Genomic DNA, 13,172 nt, shown 5'->3' on the forward strand with positions numbered 1-13,172 from the left:
GTAAGAGTTGGAAAATTAACTGCTGCTGAAATTAGATTGGAACACCCAAATAACGATTCCAGTTGATTTTTCCTAGCTATATCTTTGAAGAAATCTACATTGAAATCTGTACTAATTACTTCTTCTTCTTGTCTGACAAGCAGCTCAATAATGTATCTAAATTTCTCATAAATAGCTGAAGATTTCCTAGTGGAATTCTGTAGACTGTTACAAATACCAGGAAAGTATTCTGCAGTAATACCTCACAAGCACATTGTTTTTCTATTTTCTGATCAACACGAAACTGCCCCCCCCCCCCTATTTTTTTTTTTTTTTTTTAACTTGGTGTCCAACTTTTACTTTTGTTGCAACTCCTGCTTTTTCCATGTTCACTCTAAACAAAAATGATTCTAGTCTATAATGCCTTATATTTAACTTTTCTATTATTGAGGTTATATGGTGAGAGGCACAAAAAGTACATCACTTCAGAATTTTCCACATCTTCTAGAAATACAAGAAGCTCATGTATCTTATTTTTCAAACACATAAAAAATGTTACACATATTATGGTTTGTTCTATTCCAATTGCTTTCAAGACTGTCTATAACCTCACTCCAATGTAAAAAATGTGCCTCCCACCCAACTCTCCACCCCTTATACAGCTAATCTGTCTTTGCCCCTCATATTCAAGTGCAGGCCCTGCGTTGTGGATCTGCATCTCCAAACTGCAGCAACAGGTAAAGAACAGATATGAGACTTTGTTTCAGTCAAAAGCAATCCACTCAGCTCTTCATTTACACACCTAACAGCCATGTTAACCCAGGGTTGGTTATGATGCAAAAACTCCCCATACCCCATACATGTGTATGCTGTTGGTGTTCCTGTTTCCTCCAGGACAACTTTAATACAATAAATTGCTAGCCAGGCTGTTTCTTGCTCCTCCTACTATAAGTACAAGATCCTCTTCATCAAAATCTCTGCTCACGGCCCCTATGTTGTCACCTGGCTAAACTCGGCACTAGGTTGCACAATACTTGTGTCCTGGTGTTCTATCCCTAGCTTCTCCTGTAGCATTTGACCTATACTCCTCCCATGACTGCTGCCTATTAGTTGGCTTCTTATCTACCTGCTTGCTTTCTCTACCAACCTAGCCTTAAAATTGTTCCTACAATCTGCTGCACTCTACTTTGCTCAAAAACCAGTTGAGGCTCTTCTCCTATTTTACATAACAAGTCAAACAGATTGCTAACCAGAATTTGACATGTGATTTCTGAGGTTTTCACCTTCTGTTTATCGCTCATTACCTTTTCCCAGCTCGCATAGTATCTTTCTCCCTTCAGCCTGACTCATTCAAAGTACACTGCTTCTAATTCTACCTGAAGAGCACAAATTTCACTACCCTGTTCTGTGACTCTTTTCTTGCGTTCATAATCTACAACTTCACGAGAGAGCCTCATCTGACACTTCAGTGGCTTCCCTACTACAATCGCCCAAGCGAAACATCAAACCACAGTCCTGACATGTATGTCCCATACTAACTTCAGCTCTATCACAAGTTCATATTAAATTTAATTATGAGTTATGGAGCCAGTGTCTGGGCACTCAGAGTATAAACATGTTGTTGTGGTGATAAGAATACAGCACAGCTGTGGAGCTTCTAGTGCCCCATCTATGGGCAGGCATATGTAATTTGGATTTTCTGATAAGAAAAAGAGGAGTCAACAAATGTTCTAAGGAGAAACTGTATGAAAAGGCACAAGAAATTCTTGGAGCACTAGTAAGGAATCCAACTGCAAAAAAAGTCAGAAAGACAGAAATCGTTACTTGGAGAATGGCACCAGAGGTGGAATTCCTCAGACACCAGAAAGACAATGTTTCTCTTGTAAATGAGAAGCTTCAATTAACACATTTTGAGCCAGCTAAGGGACTGGTCCCCTACTTCTCTGGAGATGGGCAATAAATTTCCTATATATTTGAGGAAAATTGATAGGAGGATAATGACCATCTGTGAATGCGGTAAAAAGGGCAGTCCAGATAATGTCACGAGAATGTCTCGTAGCTGGAAACCCAGAAAGTCTTGCTGAACATGTTTTAAGAGGCAAAAATATCAATGGCATAAATACATCCTAAACCCTTCGAATGATTTCAACCAAATTTGGTACATATATTAGTTACAATCTGGAAAGAAATGCTGTGGGGTAAGAACCACCAGCCTCCTACTGAGGCAAGCATGACAGCATGGAGAGAGAAGGGGGGAGGACAAGATGGGCTGACAGTCAGGAGGAGGGAGTCGATGGGCACAGATTGGTGGGGAGGGGGGCAGAGGAGATGGACAGTGAGAAGGGGGGGGGGGTGGACAGACAGAGAGAGAGAGAGAGAGAGAGAGAGAGAGATGAGCGGGGGGGCAGGCGGAGATGGGCAGCGAAAGGAAAGAGGAGGAGATGGACAGAGGAAAGAAAGGGGAGGAGATGGACAGAAAGAGGGGAGGGGAGGACGAGATGGAAATAAGATGGGGGGGGGGGGGAGAATGTGGACAGAGAGGGGAGGAGCAGATGGACAGAGAGGGGAGGAGCAGATGGACAGAGAAAGGAGGGAGGAGGAGATGGCCTAATAGAAGCCTGGAATAAATACATACCTGGGCAATGCCAGGTACTCCATTAGTTGATAATAAATACACTTTAGTAACAAATGGGAATAATATTGTGAAACACCCACGAGTGTGTACGGCGGTACACGAACTTCAGTTCAAAGTTATAACAATTTCAATTTAAGTGTAGTGGGGTTGGTGACCTCCAGAGATATCAAACATAGCCAGTGGAGAAATTGTCTTGAGAGGTATTGGATGTATGCTGCAATTTTGTTCCATTGGGCCCCTGTAACTAGCGAAAGTATTAACTGAATTGTACAACTTTAGACAGTTTGGTCTACAATATATATGCAAGTTGAGTCAGAGAACAATACTGTACATTATTTTTCTAATGTAATGATGCTGATACCGAATACCTTGTAATTGTTGTACTATACTGAACTGCCTTCAGCAAGAGGAGCAAACCTGAATAAAAGTGTGATATACAAAAAAGTTCTCTACTAAGTATGGTAGAATAACTGCTTATTTAGCTAAAGTCATTCTTAACCATAGTTTGAAATTTGCAGTGCGTCACACAACTATGAGAAAGACACCACACTTTTGGTGACAAGAAACAGAGTAACACTGCAGCTTCAGTGGAAAGTATCGGCAGGTACAAGAAATAACATGGGCTGGCCTACTGTCCATACAGTTACTGATGGAGAATAAGTAAATCACTGTCATCGAGGGATAGTCTATTGTGAAATGACAGATGCAGCATGTAATCATGATAGGTACTACGAACTTTTAGGTACTGCATCCAACAAACAGGGACAGAACAGTACCAGTATTGTTGCAATATCCAAGAGGAAATTATGTGAGTCAAATGAACAATCCTCTAAACCACTTATGTCCACATGTGAACCATTTCGCTATGAAGACCAACAAAATTTGTACATTAAAATTTTGTATAAGGTGACTGTAAATGTTCAATATCTAATTAACTAAACAAAATTTTAGCAAACAACAGCTCCAACTAAGTGCAAAGGGCACAAGGGATGTTTTTTGTGTAACAAACCCATTAATTTTACTGTTTCAAAATGATTTCCATTGCCATCATAGCATCTCTTATCCTCTGATAACAGTCCAACAATCAATTTTTCCCCAAGTTACTTTTCACAGATAGGCACATTAATCATTCCCTGTAGACCTTTCAGTATGTGATTCACTTGTGAAAGCAGAAAAGTTATGACTGCAGAGCACGATTTTAACGGAGGGTAATGACCAGTATGCTGTGTATTCTTGTCCACAGCACTGGAGTATTTTTGTGATGTAAGAAACGAATGTGGTGGCTTGAAGTTAGATGATTGGTTTTACACACTTTTCTGAGTCTCGGCACATATTGTGCAACATCCACTAATTCTGGGAGTCTAATACTACAAATTTCAACACATCACTACAGTGAGAGATAAAGAATCACTTACTTTTTTACCGTATCATTAATCCTTTGGCTGTGGTATGCGAGATGTGTTGGTTACACATTGAGTGCTGCACTGTCACAGTGCTAGCTGTGCCCCTGGAGCGCAATAGTGTACTTCGAACGTGCTCAACATCTCTCTCTCTCTCTCTCTCTCTCTCTCTCTCACACACACCCGCCCTCCTCTGCGCGCCCCCCCCCCCCCCTTCTGCCACCCTGTTTTTCTTTTCTATTTTTCCCTTCTCCCTCTGGGCTTTATGCAAGCATTGGGAGGATTATAGGTATTTATTTACAAATTTAAATTAACATACAATGTGTTTATATTGAAAGGAGATATAAATATACAGGGTGTTTCAAAAATGACCGGTATATTTGAAACGGCAATACAAACTAAACGAGCAGCGATAGAAATACACCGTTTGTTGCAATATGCTTGGGACAACAGTACATTTTCAGGCAGACAAACTTTCGAAATTACAGTAGTTACAATTGTCAACAACAGATGGCGCTGCGGTCTGGGAACCTCTATAGTATGATATTTTCCACATATCCACCATGCGTAGCAATAATATGGCGTAGTCTCTGAATGAAATTACCCGAAACCTTTGACAACGTGTCTGGCGGAATGGCTTCACATGCAGATGAGATGTACTGCTTCAGCTGTTCAATTGTTTCTGGATTCTGGCGGTACACCTGGTCTTTCACGTGTCCCCACAGAAAGAAGTCACAGGGGTTCATGTCTGGCGAATAGGGAGGCCAATCCACACCGCCTCCTGTATGTTTCGGATAGCCCAAAGCAATCACACGATCATCGAAATATTCATTCAGGAAATTAAAGACGTCGGCCGTGCCATGTGGCCGGGCACCATCTTGCATAAACCACGAGGTGTTCGCAGTGTCGTCTAAGGCAGTTTGTACCGCCACAAATTCACGAAGAATGTCCAGATAGCGTGATGCAGTAATCGTTTCGGATCTGAAAAATGGGCCAATGATTCCTTTGGAAGAAATGGCGGCCCAGACCAGTACCTTTTGAGGATGCAGGGACGATGGGACTGCAACATGGGGCTTTTCGGTTTCCCATATGCGCCAGTTCTGTTTATTGACGAAGCCGTCCAGATAAAAATAAGCTTCGTCAGTAAACCAAATGCTGCCCACATGCATATCGCCGTCATCAATCCTGTGCACTATATCGTTAGCGAATGTCTCTCGTGCAGCAATGGTAGCGTCGCTGAGGGGTTGCCGCGTTTGAATTTTGTATGGATAGAGGTGTAAACTCTGGCGCATGAGACGATACGTGGACGTTGGCATCATTTGGACCGCAGCTGCAACACGGCGAACGGAAACCCGAGGCCGCTGTTGGATCACCTGCTGCACTAGCTGCGCGTTGCCCTCTGTGGTTGCCATACGTGGTCGCCCTACCTTTCCAGCACGTTCATCCGTCACGTTCCCAGTCCGTTGAAATTTTTCAAACAGATCCTTTATTGTATCGCTTTTCGGTCCTTTGGTTACATTAAACCTCCGTTGAAAACTTCGTCTTGTTGCAACAACACTGTGTTCTAGGCGGTGGAATTCCAACACCAGATAAATCCTCTGTTCTAAGGAATAAACCATGTTGTCCACAGCACACTTGCACGTTGTGAACAGCACACGCTTACAGCAGAAAGACGACGTACAGAATGGCGCACCCACAGACTGCGTTGTCTTCTATATCTTTCACATCACTTGCAGCGCCATCTGTTGTTGAAAATTGTAACTACTGTAATTTCAAAAGTTTGTCCGCCTGAAAATGTACTGTTGTCCCAAGCATATTGCAACAAACGGTGTATTTCTATCGCTGCTCGTTTAGTTTTTATTGCCGTTTCAAATATACCGGTCATTTTTGAAACACCCTGTATTAGTGTTTGTAATATACTCATTTATTCTCACAACACAAGGTTTATCCACATTATTTACTACCAATTTGTTTTTTAAGCACAGAAAGATTTTCATTTCTTCTTTATTACACATTATTGTTTTAATTTCTAGTTTCAAACAGAAAGGGTATAGAGAATTTAATGACGGGGGGAGGGGGAGAAGGGGGGAGGGGGGGGAGGGGAGAGAGGGGGAGAGAGAGAGAGAGAGAGAGAGAGAGAGAGAGAGAGAGAGGGGGGGGGGGAGAGGGAGAGAGAGAGAGAGAGAGAGAAACAGTGATCAAAAAGCCAAACCAGAGGCTCCCAGCCAGTTATCCACAAAATGTTTCTCATTTTGGTTACTACTGTTGTTCATGCTAATGATTTAAGTGAAGAGAGTAACAGTTATCAAAAAGCCAAACCAGAGGCTCCCAGCCAATTATCCACAAAATGTTTCTCATTTTGGTTACTACTGTTGTTTATGCTAATGATTTGAAGTGATTGTAGCGAAACACTCCATTCACTCTAGACATCAAACAGGTTGTATATGTTGATGAAATGATTTCAGCTGTCTTCCTTGTATCAAGACACAGTGACTGAAATGGATTTCTTAATAGATGAAGCCTGCTTATACAGACTCCATTAGACAAAAAAAGACAACAGAGGAAAGTCCACTGGGCCTGACGGGATACCAATTCGATTCTACACAGAGTACGCGAAAGAACTTGCCCCCCTTCTAACAGCCGTGTACCGCAAGTCTCTAGAGGAACGGAAGGTTCCAAATGATTGGAAAAGAGCACAGGTAGTCCCAGTCTTCAAGAAGGGTCGTTGAGCAGATGCGCAAAACTATAGGCCTATATCTCTGACGTCGATCTGTTGTAGAATTTTAGAACATGTTTTTTGCTCGAGTATCATGTCGTTTTTGGAAACCCAGAATCTACTATGTAGGAATCAACATGGATTCCGGAAACAGTGATCCTGTGAGACCCAACTCACTTTATTTGCTCATGAGACCCAGAAAATATTAGATACAGGCTCCCAGGTAGATGCTATTTTCCTTGACTTGCGGAAGGCGTTCGATACAGTTCCGCACTGTCGCCTGATAAACAAAGTAAGAGCCTACGGAATATCAGACCAGCTGTGTGGCTGGATTGAAGAGTTTTTAGCAAACAGAACACAGCATGTTGTTATCAATGGAGAGATATCTACAGACGCTAAAGTAACTTCTGGCGTGCCACAGGGGAGTGTTATGGGACCATTGCTTTTCACAATAGATATAAATGATCTAGTAGATAGTGTCGGAAGTTCCATGCGGCTTTTTGCGGATGATGCTGTAATATACAGAGAAGTTGCAGCATTAGAAAATTGTAGCGAAATGCAGGAAGATCTGCAGCGGATAGGCACTTGGTGCAGGGAGTGGCAACTGACCCTTAACATAGACAAATTTAATGTATTGCGAATACATAGAAAGAAGGATTCTTTATTGTATGATTATATGATAGCAGAACAAACACTGGTAGCAGTTACTTCTGTAATATATCTGGGAGTATGCGTGCGGAACGATTTGAAGTGGAATGATCATATAAAATTAATTGTTGGTAAGGCGGGTACCAGGTTGAGATTCATTGGGAGAGTCCTTAGAAAATGTAGTCCATCAACAAAAGAGGTGGCTTACAAAACACTCGTTCGCCCTATACTTGAGTATTGCGCATCAGTGTGGGATCCGTACCAGATTGGGTTGACGGAGGAGATAGAGAAGATCCAAAGAAGAGCGGCGCGTTTCGTCACAGGGTTATTTGGTAACCGTGATAGCGTTACGGAGATGTTTAACAAACTCAAGTGGCAGACTCTGCAAGAGAGGCGCTCTGCATCGCAGTGTAGCTTGCTCGCCAGGTTTCGAGAGGGTGCGTTTCTGGATGAGGTATCGAATATATTGCTTCCCCCTACTTATACTTCCCGAGGAGATCACGAATGTAAAATTAGAGAGATTAGAGCGCGCACGGAGGCTTTCAGACAGTCGTTCTTCCCGCGAACCATACGCGACTGGAACAGGAAAGGGAGGTAATGACAATGGCACGTAAAGTGCCCTCCGCCACACACCGTTGGGTGGCTTGCGGAGTATAAATGTAGATGTAGATATAGATGTAGGTGTAGGTATGGCGAGTACAAATCAAATGTGGTGCTTAGTTCCATTCTTCATATAAAACCAGAAGCACCTTTCACTACATCTCTAGCTGCAGCTTACAAAGCACATTTGGGAGTCACCTAGTTGGTGCTACTGGTTTCAGCTTCTAGTTTGCAGCTAGTTGCTATGGAATGTCCAGCTCCTTTCTGTATTGTTCTCCATTATGAAGATACCAAAGGAATCTGATTCTGTTGAAGCCTGTCACTTCTAACACACAGTTATGCAACGTAGAGCACTGATTGAGATATTCATATGAAACCTTTTCATTAGAATGAGTCCCACCATTCAGGAATGACACATCAGTGTCCAGAATGAAATTTTCACTCTGCAGTGGAGTATGCGCTGATATGAAACTTCCTGGCAGATTAAAAGTGTTTGCTGAACCAAAATTCAAACTCAGGACCTTTGCCTTTCATGGGCAAGTGCTCTACCAAGTGAGGTTCTGTGACGTTTGGAAGGTAGGATATGAGGTACTGGTGGAACTAAAACTGTGTGGGTGGGTTGTGAGTCATGTTTGGACAGCTCAGTCGGTAGAACACTTGTCCATGAAAGGTAAAGGTCCTGAGTTCACGTATCGGTCTGGCACACAGTTTTAATCTGCCAGGAAGTTATATTATCAGTGTATTTAGTCAATCTGTACCCTACCATCTGCAGTGAACTACATGTTGCCTGTCCCACAGGCTTGACTTGGAGATGATATGATCAATGCTGACATCGCATTTCATAATGTGAAGTCCCACTTAGTTTCATACAGTGCAGTTACACTCTGCCCTATTAAAACCCTTAAACATGAAACAAGCCAACAACAGTTTTCAGGAGTCTGATTTGAACTGGAAAACTTAGTTTGAATCACTATACATCTGTGTCTGAATTGAATTACACAATGTGGAAATGGGAATGTAAGCTTGAAATCCATTTCAATATAATGTTTTTGCCTAAGTTTTTCTTGTCCTTATGTTGCTCTAAATCAAAAATCTGAAGATGAAGCTGCATATTAGATTCCATAGCAAGTCAAATATACTTACATTGAGGAACTTTGTGAGTAAATCAGTGGCATCAACATCTAAACGAGGAGCCCAAGAATTCAGTGGTGTAGGAGGATTGTAAGGATGTGCATATGATGCAGCAGCACCACCCCAGGCATCCTCTGGGGGTGAACCCAGCACCCGGAAAATAAGTCTTAGCTCCTCATCAACTGTAGATCCTGGAAAAAGTGGTCTGCCACTTGCCATCTCATAAAAGATGCACCCAACACCCCTGAAATAATGATACAGAACTGTATGTACTAACTATTATGTCAAATTATGATACTGTCTTACGTGAAGTAACCCAGCATAAAACAAAGTAAAATCTAATCAGAACATATCCACCGTCATGCACAATATAGACTACACATGTTAAATGGATCAAATAATACTATGGTGCATAAATGAGATCTTACCTCCACCTGAAGGGTGATCGACATACATACAGTTATTCACACAAAATACATATATGTTTAAATAAAGATTACATCTCTTGCAAAAATGGGTTATGCCCAAAATTAGGTAGCAACAAAATTGATTGTAACTTTGATTACTACATGAAAAAGTTTTTCTTACAACATTTAAGAGCTGCAACACATTGCTCACAAAACAATGTGTTATTTATCACAAAGAGAAAGCTTGATAGATATAATCAAAATCTGCATTGACATTGCATGTATCAAACTGGAACCACCATTGTGAACATTTGGAACATTTTCTTAACGCTGAATACAAATTCAGTGTCTACAACTTTATTATAAAATTTTATATATTCCATGTCATTTCAAGTAGGATCACATATTATGTTTACATAAAAACTGCCCTCTAGTATTATACCAACAATTCCTTGTGAAGTGCAAAGTATAAAGCACAGAACAGGGACAACATGAAAATTGACTACATTCTAGTGCCCTTGACTGTAAGCATCCCCAAACCTCAATAAAGAACAAGTACCACACCGTTTGACAATTATGCAAATACACAGCAAAACAATTTTTCATTTATCCACAATGCAATCTTGTGTGGATCCTTTTCACTAAATTCAGGTGTAAGTTCAAAGCATCCAAGTGGCAAACAAAATGACCGCACAATATCCATCCATGGCTGCCAGTGTTCACTGTCCCATCAATCTGTACAGCACATCCCTCAGTTTTCTCACTAATAGTTCTGATGAAAGACGATTTCTTTCTTTGGTAACCCAAGCTGCTTCTCTTATATTTTTCATCATCATGTTGATTCAAAAGACTTTTGCAGTATTCCCCAGTATTTTACCACTTATAAGGGCTTTCATCCACTGCTTTGAATGCTGGTCACTTCTGGCATGGATTGGTGGAACTATGTCTCATTCACAGTAACCACAAACACCCACTCAAAATCAGGTTGATTTTCCTCCAAACTGACCAAACATCACTCAGAAAGTCATTTGCCTATTAGCTTTCGGCCAGCATTTAACAAGTGCAAAGCCCATCTTGAACATAGTTTTTTTCATGGTTAATTCCTTGCATGAAATATACAGCAACCTTTCTTCTGATATTCTTATGGTATTAGCTGTTTCAAATTCCTTTAATCAATGATTGTTTGTTTAATACCATAATGTATATTGTGCACTTTCTCAAAATTTTCACTTATGTTTGCAGTTTTGGAACATTCTTCACACTGATCCTGTTCAAGAGAACAAGAGCCAAGTATAAATTCAGCTGTTATTTCTTAACCATTGAAAATCCAGGACCACATTTCACATAACTTTCCCCAACTGTGAAATAACTGAATTGATGTTAAAGAATTTTATGACATCATCATATTGCAGATCATTCATTTGAATGAACCATGAAAGCTACTCAAAAAAGCAATATAAACCTAATTGCATTACAGATGAAGTAGCCTCTCTGCTGTTTTACTGCACAGAACATACCAACATAACAAAAACAAAATTTAACCAGATATCAAAATCATCTTTGTGACAGGCTGACAAATTTTCTCCTCACACTTATAGCGACACAGTATACTGACAGGATGAAGATCTGAGATAATGCATTCACTCACAGAACAAACTTCTTCTTCTGCTTCTTCTTCTTCCACTTGCGCCTTTGTCCTACAGTTGTCACAGGGTCGGTGTAGTTATAATCAGATTTGGATTTGGTTACTTTGAAGGGGTGGCTGGATGCCCTTCCTGCTGCCACCCTGTACCCTCTGGGACAGAATCAGTGCACCCCAGCTGTTTGCGTCTAGTATAAATCATGAAATAGTGAGAACCTGTTGCAAATGTCTACGAGGCATGTAACTTTGAGGTGATACATGGGGACCAGCCCTAGTGGGATGTGGAAAACCTTCTAAAAACCACATTCAGGCTGGACAGCACACCGGCCCTTGAAGTTAATTTGCCGGGCAGATTCGATCTGGGGACCGCCACGCCCACCCGAGTCCAGGAAGCAGTGCTTTAGTGCTCTCGGCTAACTTGGGGGGTTCACTCACAGAACAAACAATGGCTGCATTTAATTTTAGAAGCACTCTCGAAAATTTTAAACAAAGACCTGTTTAAAAAGTTCACGAGGTAACACAATGAACATTGATGAGGAGCCATGAAGAGATTTGTTTAAAGCATTGTGGAGACGCAGCCAACTATTAAAACAACTGGTTTCAGTGTTTTTCTTGGCCTTCTGTCCATTTTTCAGGCTGATATCATCTGAAGTTGAGATATAGGGGATGCCCACTGATCCCCTGCAGCAGTCTAATGACAAATGACTTTTAAGATTATTTGGTATTTAGATGGTACTGCACAGCCTCCTCTTCTGTATGGTTACGTGTGAAGTGCTAACTCTGTAACTATTTGATATTTAACAATGTAAACTCCAGGATGGAACAATGACAATATTATGAAAAGGACAGATTGTTACTCACCATATAATGGAGATGCTGAATCACTTTTGTTGCACCTGTCAGTGACTCAACACCTCCACTGTATGATAAGTAACAATCTAGCCTTTTCATAATATTCTCATTATTTGATACTTAGTTTTTAGGCTTTTTAAGAAAGTAGTAAAATATGGAGTTTGAACTGAAGTACTGAAAAACATACTAAGACTTTGAAATGTATTTTTATCATAATCTTTTGTGTATTCCATGGATATTGGAAATATCAAATGTCGAGGTGCTTCATTGGATGAAAATGCAAAAAAGAACAGCTATGTATTATAAAACAAAGAAAGATACAATACTTTGGACAAATGAGGGATATGGGGCATCAGTTAATACAACTTATCATTGAAGGAAAATTACATGGCAAAATGTCAAATGAAAAATTGAGAAACCTGTAGCTGAAAGACAAAATAAAATGGCACAGTTGGAGATCAGAAGCAGTTTTCCAGGAACAACTGTCAACATCAGAGCTCACTACCTGAACAGCTACCCTTTGCTAGGAGTTTGCTTTTTAAGAAGACCACACTTTTAAAATTATTTAAAGGACTTAAAATATGGAACAATTTTAAACCATTAAAGATGCACAACCTGCAGTTGTAATTAAAATATATGCTTTGTATTGATACTGTGACTAGTTGCTTCATAACTGTTTAACAAAAAAATTTTGCAATTAGCCATTGACTCACAGTAGGTTCGTCCTCTAGTTGTAGGTATTCACAGGCATTTTATACTTTGTACCAGGTCTAGTTACTTGCTGAGACTGCAGCACTAGTGAAAATAGTTGGAATTATATATATTCAGCAATCTTATGCAGAGAAATAAACAACTGTGTAATTTTGTTACTTACAAGTTACGTAATTCCTAAAGTTGTAACTAATGGCATTTCACAGCAATTTATTAAAGGCCAGCATGGAAAACAGCACTCAGATACACTTGGTTTAAGAACTCTGGTACAAACATTCAACCAAGTACTGAGAATGACAAATTATGAGATATGATAATTTGCTACATCAAATTCTTGGAGATGTAGCAACACGTTGCCAAAAGATATTATGAATAGCTATGCCAATATCATCTCATGTGTGCAAACATGAAGATATATAAGATGTTATAATCTTTAAATCAGGGCACCAAA

The 13,172-nt window shown here is 40.5% G+C and overlaps 1 protein-coding gene across 4 annotated transcripts in view; it reads right to left on the bottom strand.

Annotated features, from left to right (window-relative positions):
- LOC126184877 (cyclin-dependent kinase 17-like) overlaps positions 1-13,172 on the bottom strand; it is a 205,255-nt gene that overhangs the window by 19,577 nt on the left and 172,506 nt on the right. For all 4 annotated transcript variants that reach the window (XM_049927505.1, XM_049927502.1, XM_049927504.1 and 1 more), the window contains one exon: positions 9,122-9,353. In XM_049927505.1, coding sequence (XP_049783462.1) covers positions 9,122-9,353 — 232 coding nt within the window. The remainder of the gene's footprint in view (positions 1-9,121; positions 9,354-13,172) is intronic.

The sequence above is a fragment of the Schistocerca cancellata genome, chromosome 4 (genome assembly GCF_023864275.1).
Source record: "Schistocerca cancellata isolate TAMUIC-IGC-003103 chromosome 4, iqSchCanc2.1, whole genome shotgun sequence".
NCBI lineage: Eukaryota > Metazoa > Arthropoda > Insecta > Orthoptera > Acrididae > Schistocerca > Schistocerca cancellata.